Genomic DNA, 7,834 nt, shown 5'->3' on the forward strand with positions numbered 1-7,834 from the left:
CTTGGGTGCAACGCAAAGAACATAACCGCCAGTCACTAGGATATTGGTAACTGAATGATGTCGTCACTCCCAATAGGTCGTCCGCCATCGCTCAAGACCATAGCTTCTCTTCGTCGTCTCCTCACAGCCTGCTCCTCTGCGGTTCCCCGGAACCGTCTCCCGGGAGCTTGCCTTGAACCGGCCGTATCATCTCCATCTACCATCCACACATCGCTGTCTCCATCAGCGTCGTCGTCATCCTGATCGTTTTCCTCCATCACACTTCCCATCAGGCCGTACTTCCGCAGCTGCTTCTTGCCCTCCGGGTGAGTAGAGAGCGTGCTAAATATCGAACTCATCACCGCATCATCAGACCACCACGTTTTCATCAGGATCACCACGTCTTGCCGACGTGAGGGTTCTGATAGTGCACAGGGGAACGGATATTTCGCTAGCCAGCGACTGATGACACCGGCCTCCAACGCAGCTGCGATGTTTTCTTGGAGTATAATATTCAGAGTTCCAAGCGCCTTCTTCTCGCCCACAGGTCTGGTCTTCGGGAGGATAGGAGATACGGTGGCGGAGGTCTCTTCGACATGTTCTTCAAGGAAATTGCAGAGACAATCGACTATTGCGCTAAACGTGGGGAGGTCCTTTAATCGGGAACACACGGACGTCCGAGCCACTATTTATATCAATTAGTGTCATTGGGGATATTATATTTGGTATATCGAATCCATACATGACCTGTTGGATACTAGGAAGTATATCGCATTGAGCGCTTTACCCCGCCGTTCCTTGTCCTTGCTTGAAAGATCTTGCAGTAGAAGATCCCTTGTTTCGCCTCTTGTGGATCGTTCCGATATAATGCGGAGGGCACTGGCCGTATATTAGTTATTGTTATGATGCCAATGACTTCACAATTGCCATACGCTGCTCGGAGATCGTAACTCGTGCTCTCAGAGAGCTTTAACAACGTATCGAGCCTGAGGGCTAAACGCGGTCAGCACAGGAGACCATTTCATATCAGAGTCAAGCACAAACCATCCTCTGTGCCCTCACTGATCATCTTGTCCTCTTTCTCGACATGTTTAATCTCCGTCAGATCGGTCACCGTGCGGAGATCAGAGGTAATGCCGCGGACGGCGAAGAAGAGCGAGACGCCTGGAATTGTTAGATCCATATTCCACTATAGCAGGTCAGAAGATATACCCAAGCACAACCATAATAGCCGATCGTTCAGATGCGAAGACATGGCTAAGCAACCCAAGGGCTCACGGTGACAGCAGTGGAAAGTGGAGAGTCGCGATGACGGACATCAGACCGGCAGAATCTCGCCGATAAAGGCGGTGAGCACACTTTTTTTCCGCCGACGATCAAAAAGCCGCCGCCCATCCAAAAATTTCGGTGGAGAACCAGCGCGCTCTTGCACCGACCTTCAGGCACAACCATGCCTCCGTCGCAGTTGAAACAGCTCAAGAGCTCCCTCCGGGAGAGCGGAGTACTGGGCCCTCAACAATCAAAGAAGCAGAAGCGCCAGAATGCAAAGTCTGGTGCTGCGGCGCAAAATCGCGTCCAGCGCAATGCCGCTCTGCAAGCTATCCGGGACCGATTTAATCCATTCGAGATTAAAACCACCGCTACGAAGCGCAAGTTCGATGTGACCACCCGCGATTCAGGGAAGGAAACTGCTGCGCTGGCTAGGCCTGGTGTGACTAAGTCGCTTGGGGAGGAAAAGGTGAGCCTGATCGCGGCGTTGATGAAATGGTTCGACTGAAGCTTACGATCACTGACAGCGGCGCCAAACCCTTTTGCGAGAATTGCACATGCGCAACAAAGTCGGTGGAATCCATGATCGCCGTTTCGGAGAAGACGACCCCAACATGACCCCCGAAGAAAAAGCTGCCGAGCGGTTTGCTAGAGAAAGCCAACGGAAGATGCGCAAGGAATCAATGTTCAACCTCGAGGACGACGACGATGATGAAGAGTTTCAACTTACGCATAAGGGCCAGACCTTGTCGTTCGGAGACGACATGCCCCAGGATGACTTTGAAGAACGTGACCTGGGCGATGGCGAGGAGGATGACATGTCGGACTCGGAGTTCTTCCGGAAAAGAAAACGGGATATTGGTGACGAAGAAGATGGTGGAATTGAGGAAGATGACATGGAAGGGGAAGATGAGCCGGAGCGGAAGAAATCGAAGCATGAGGTTATGAAGGAGGTCATCGCGAAGTCGAAATTTTACAAGGCCGAGCGACAAAAGGCCAAGGAAGACGATGATGATCTCCGTGAGGAGCTTGACAAAGGACTTCCCGACCTCTTCGATATGCTCCGAGGCGTCAAGCCCCCGCCGAAACCAGAGCCTCCCAAGGATGACACAGCATCCATGAATCCAGACCGCGCTGCTCTTTTGGAAGGGAAGTCACGGGATGAGCAAGAAAAAGAATACGATCAGCGTCTGAAACAGTTAACATTCGATAAGCGGTCAGCACCTACTGACCGTACGAAGACCGCCGAGGAGAAAGCCGAAGAGGAGGCACAGCGACTGAAGAAGCTGGAAGAAGAACGTCTGCGGAGAATGCGGGGCGAGGAGCCAAGTGAAGAGGAAGAGGAGGGAAGTGAAGAGGATGAAGGCAGCGAAATGTCCGAAGATGAATCCGTCCCGGATGATGCGAAGGCTTTTGGTTTACAGCAATCCACTGGCCAGAGCACCACTCGCCCAGATCTTGGAGTCGAAGATGAGGATGATTTCATCATTGACGATGACCTCGTTGAGACGCGGTCTGATGCGAGCTTGTCCATCGATGCGGATGATATAGTTATGTCTGAAGAAGAGGAGTCGGAGGAGGAAGAACAGGAAGAAGAGGATGAACTTATCAACGGGCTTACAATCCCTGGTGGTAAGACTGTTCATACTTCGGCAACAACCAGTACCGAAGGAGACGGTGAAGGGTTAGCATACACCTACCCTTGTCCCGGTAGCCACGATGAATTCCTCCAGGCTATCGAGAACGTCCCAATTCAGGACCTTCCTACTGTTATCCAAAGGATTCGAGCCTTGCACCATCCCCGGCTCCATGTCGATAACAAGACGAAGCTGGGCCGTTTCGCTGCTGTTCTCGTTGAGCATGTTGTGTATATGACTGAACAACCAGAACATCCGCCCTTTGCCATTGTCGAAAACGCTCTCCGCCACATCCATTCGCTGGCAAAGACTCATCCTGAGAGCGTTTCACAGGCCTTCAGAGCTCAGCTACGCGAGATGGCAGCCGAACGCCCTCTGAGCCTTCGTCCCAGCGACTTGGTTATCCTGACCGGCGTCGCCGCTATCTTCCCAACTTCTGATCACTTCCATGCTGTTGCCACTCCAGCACACCTATCCATTGCTCGGTATCTAGGCCAAGGCGCGCTAAACAACCTCGCCGACTTCGCTACAGGAACGTATGCCGCAAGCTTGTTCCTTCAGTACCAGACAATGTCGAAGAGATACATGCCAGAGTTCATGAACTATGTCCTGAACGCCCTGTGCAACCTCGCCCCTGCCGAACCCGAGGAAAGTCTTGGATTTTTCCCTACCCGCACGCCCCAAGACCCCGTACGGTTCCAGCCGTCCAAGAAGATTTCCCCTCGCAAGCTCCGCTTCTGGGATGTCGCCGGATCAGAATCAAACGCGCAAGCCGAAGAGCTGAAGCTCTCCCTCATCACCACTCTGGCCGACCTTCTTGGCACGTCATCCGACCTGTGGGCCGATAAATCTGCGTTCACAGAGATCTTCGAACCAGCCCGAAAGGTCCTCCTGCACTTGAGCAAATCAACTCAGGGGAAAGTGTCTACTGCCGTCAAAGACAAGATCCAATCTACTTTAGATAAGATCGATCAGCATCTTCTCAAGGCACGACAAGCGCGTCGTCCCCTCCTTTTGCACAATCACCGTCCCTTGGCTATCAAAACCGCGATTCCTAAGTTCGAGGAGTCGTTCAACCCAGACAAGCACTACGATCCCAACCGCGAACGTGCAGAGGCCAACCGACTCAAGACCGAGCTCAAGCGCGAGCGCAAGGGTGCTATGCGCGAACTGCGCAAGGATGCCAACTTCATCGCACGCGAGCAGCTGCGCGAGAAGAGAGAACGCGATGCCGAGTACGAGAAGAAGTACAAGCGGCTTGTGGCGGAGGTCCAAAACGAGGAGGGCCGAGAGGCCAATGCGTACGAGAAAGAGAAGCGGATGCGTCAGGGCAAACGGTAAACTTCCGGCTGTGTGGTTTATTGTGGTATATTATTGCGTTGCGTTTGGGGGTTTTCCAGTGTCATTCTTGGGCCCGGGCTTCACGCCATGCTTTCCAGATGTATATATGCACCTTGATCCAAGTTAATACTTTTGCCAAACAAAAAGTATTTTTGAAAAATCCACGTATTTTTACTGAAAGAAAGCCTGAAGCATAGGCAAACGGCCGCGTAATAAATACTATTTGGCGTTTTGGGAATTACAGTAGAAATCTAATTATGACGATGCTACCTAGATGTTTCGAGCGTTTTCCCTATAAAAACACATTTTTCAGATGATATTCCCCCCTTTTCTGGGTCCTTCGTGCCTGACTGCGAAGCTTCACCACCGAAGATATAATCCGCCCCTCTTCATCCCGCAACTTTTCACAACGCTGTCCGGAAACAAGGGCCGTGTCATTGATATACTAATGTAAATGGGTTTCTACGCTTGTTCCGAACGTTTAGATAAGGACGCATCCAACCCGAGATCTTTGGCCTGCATCAGTACAGTCATAATCCTTGCTACATCACTGGAGCGCAGCACCACTAGCACAACTCCTGGATCTGGAGAACATACCACTCTGCGCCTTGGATGGTGAAAATCGAGCATGTCACACTTAAAGATGCTAGATAAAGCAGATACTTCTAGCCAGGGCATGGGATCTTCTATTAGAGAAATATTGCTCATACGTAACTCAAACCGGTCTCTCCATAATTTGCTTTTTAGTGCCGGCCAGTTCTCAGCCTTCAAGGCCATACCATTCCAGCAGGGTGAAACTTTCCGCAAGGAGGTCTGTCAGTAGGCCATACTGCACGACAACACTAAATGTATCCGTTGGGTTACTCACTACTGTGTACGGCATACGCAATACAACATCGCCCGGTCGAATGTCCTTGTCCTTGTGAAAGACTGTCGGAAGTCTCCGAACCACTTGGTTGGGACAACCTTAAACACGGACCGTCTCTCCTGTACGGCCATGCCATCTGCAGACCCACTGGCCCCGGTGGGTAAGGTGAATGTTTTATTACCGTAATATGTGACGTCCTCTCAGCCCTCTGGACGATAAAAAAGGACGGACCGTGAACACGGCCCGGTATATGTATTTTTTTTACGATGTATAAAATGAATCCACCAGTGGTACAGGTTAAAGGCTCAGACTTTCAGCATGATAAGTTTTGTCACGGATTTTTACATATAATAAAATTTTCCTCTTCTCCAAGTGACAGCAATATTGCATGCCAACATGAAATGGACACCAGTCATATCAGCCTTCAAGTGTTCGAGCCCCAAAATCGCGATCCACCTTAGAGATCCTAAGCTGGTTTACACTACCTGGGACCGAGTCGAAGGCACCATAACTGTGATTGCGGATGATGAAACGTCATTCGATAATGTTGATATCACTTTCGAAGGTTTTATCCGAATCTTATTTATGGCACTGAAAATCGCTAATTGTTTGCAGGTTCATCGCGCGTATCTCTGCTACGGCCAATGACGCTAAACCGTGAGATCACGGCGTCTCACACATTCCTAAAGCTGCAGCAACCTTTGAATAAGATCGAGTATCCTACTTCGCATGGTTCACACCTCGGGAGATCCTATACATACCCTTTCATGTTTATCATTCCAGAGGACTTGCCTCTAGGATCTTGCATCCATAGCTGGAATAAGGCTCATGATTGTCAAGAACACTTCAAGCCTCCCCCAACGCTGTATTTGGACAATTTATCGCAAGAACTGTGTCGGATATCTTACTTTATTCGCGTCACCGTCTCCCGGGGAATTGCGAGTAATGGTAAGGAGGTTATTGCTGCAACCACAAGAAACGTACGCTTTATTCCTACCTCAGGGAGGAAGAGCCATCCCAGCAGCAGTCATGATTATCCAATGTTGAACGACCCCCTAAATCAGCGAATTAAAAAGTCGCTGGGCTTAGGTCGACTGACTGTAGTGACCGCGTCATCGCAGCTGAATCCGCCGATCAGCAACTCAGACACTTGCATCAACGTTCAAATTCGGTTTGATCCGGTAGGGGCAACTGAGCCTCCTAAGATACAGAAATTACACACGAGTCTCAAAGTCTTGACGGTTCTAAATGCAAAGCCCCTGGCCACGCAACTGGCACCAAATCTGTTGTCTAGAGGAGCACATGTCGAAATCATATCACTTCCTTCGACCGATGTTTCGACCATCGGTTGGGTGAAGCATGTGTCACCCCGCTTCCTTGAGCCCAACTCCAACACAAGAGAGCCGACAAGCGCAGCTGGGCTCTACTACACTTCGTCAATTATTATCCCCCTGGGACACAGCGACCTCTTGCCGACATTCCAATCATGCCTTGTCACTCGCACCTACCATCTCAATCTCAACCTGTCATGCCATATTCCCGGTAAACGCGGGGGACGCCAAACCCTTAAGTTGCAGGCACCTGTCAATCTCAGGAAAGCCTACTATGAACAAAGCAGGATGGGTCTACAATATGCTGGAGGTAGATCAAAGCTACCTCACATTCACCCACCACCGCCATCCTATACTGATCAAGAGTCAATTGATACATGGGAGACTGCTTCATGGCGTACAATGCCACCCTCACAGATGCAAGCAGATAAATTACCAGAATATCCCGATGTTGTCTCCTGAGAGCTATGGCCAATAGTGCTAACGCTCATGTACTTTATGTGACACAATTAACTCTAGATATACCCCAAAATTATATAGTTAGTTGTATTCTATGATTTCAAATTTCGTTAGGGTTATTCCATATTTTCTTTCCAAACACTGCAACATTTGATGCAGTATTTTTGGGGTATAGAAAGAAAACAAATAATGTATAACGAGCGGAATTCGCAGGTAGTCAACTACCTAACTACTAATCAGCTGGCGTGTTGCTTGAACATCGTCAATATGTCAGTGGGTGCCACCCACGTAAGTAATATAATGAGGAAGCTTTTAGTCGCGAGACCGTGAGTGATTTTATAGCGAATACATGATGAATAGGGTGAGCGACCACCCATCTCGCGTGAGATTACCCAATAGTGACCCTAATAGTTTCACATTATAACAGAAATCCTCTATATTCAGCTGTTGACTATAACTGAATCTCTTCAGTATACCTTAGTGGCTTACACAGGCTGGCTTTGTCCATCGCATGAAATTACCAACTTACTCGGGAATATCCAATGTCCTTGTCAATTATATAGGAGACTTAAGCCGTTCCCCTAATGGAGTCATGTCTCTATTTAGCTATCGGCTTTTTCTAGACCTCGTTGTAGGAGGATCAGATGATCTTATATAATCACAATAGTACCTCCATTATTATATGGCTGGGACGAGAATCAGTAGGCCGAGTCGGAATGACGAATAATATTGGCTGTATATTTGAACCTGAGTAAGCGGAAGAGCTCCTCCATGTAAGCATAATCCATAAGACCGCGTCTGAGTGATGCACCCTTGATTTTTCTGGGGTCCTCTCCTCAGTACATCCATCGCGGAGTCCACAATGCAGCTTGTCAGGATTCTGAGTAACCTGCGAACTGAGTTGTGGTATATGTTATGTCGTGAAGTTCATTGGTTGGTTTTTTTTTTTT

The 7,834-nt window shown here is 49.2% G+C and overlaps 2 protein-coding genes across 2 annotated transcripts; one reads left to right on the top strand and one right to left on the bottom strand.

Annotated features, from left to right (window-relative positions):
* Positions 1 to 35: 35 nt before the first annotated feature.
* BDV59DRAFT_205948 (uncharacterized protein) lies at positions 36 to 1,234 on the bottom strand (the record flags this gene model as incomplete). Its single annotated transcript, XM_073694724.1, has 5 exons — positions 36 to 664; positions 722 to 858; positions 912 to 972; positions 1,024 to 1,143; positions 1,192 to 1,234. The coding sequence occupies 5 exons, from the start codon at positions 1,232 to 1,234 to the stop codon at positions 36 to 38; spliced, it is 990 nt and encodes a 329-aa protein (XP_073543467.1).
* A 33-nt stretch (positions 1,235 to 1,267) lies between these two features.
* Positions 1,268 to 4,391, top strand: BDV59DRAFT_136894 (snoRNA-binding rRNA-processing protein NOP14). Its single transcript, XM_073687080.1, has 2 exons — positions 1,268 to 1,717; positions 1,776 to 4,391. Exons 1-2 carry the CDS (start codon positions 1,430 to 1,432, stop codon positions 4,224 to 4,226), a joined length of 2,739 nt encoding a protein of 912 aa, XP_073543468.1. The 5' UTR covers positions 1,268 to 1,429; the 3' UTR covers positions 4,227 to 4,391.
* Positions 4,392 to 7,834: the final 3,443 nt, after the last annotated feature.

This window comes from Aspergillus ambiguus, assembly GCF_047715705.1.
Source record: "Aspergillus ambiguus strain CBS 117.58 unplaced genomic scaffold BDV59scaffold_52, whole genome shotgun sequence".
Taxonomy (NCBI): Eukaryota; Fungi; Ascomycota; class Eurotiomycetes; order Eurotiales; family Aspergillaceae; genus Aspergillus; species Aspergillus ambiguus.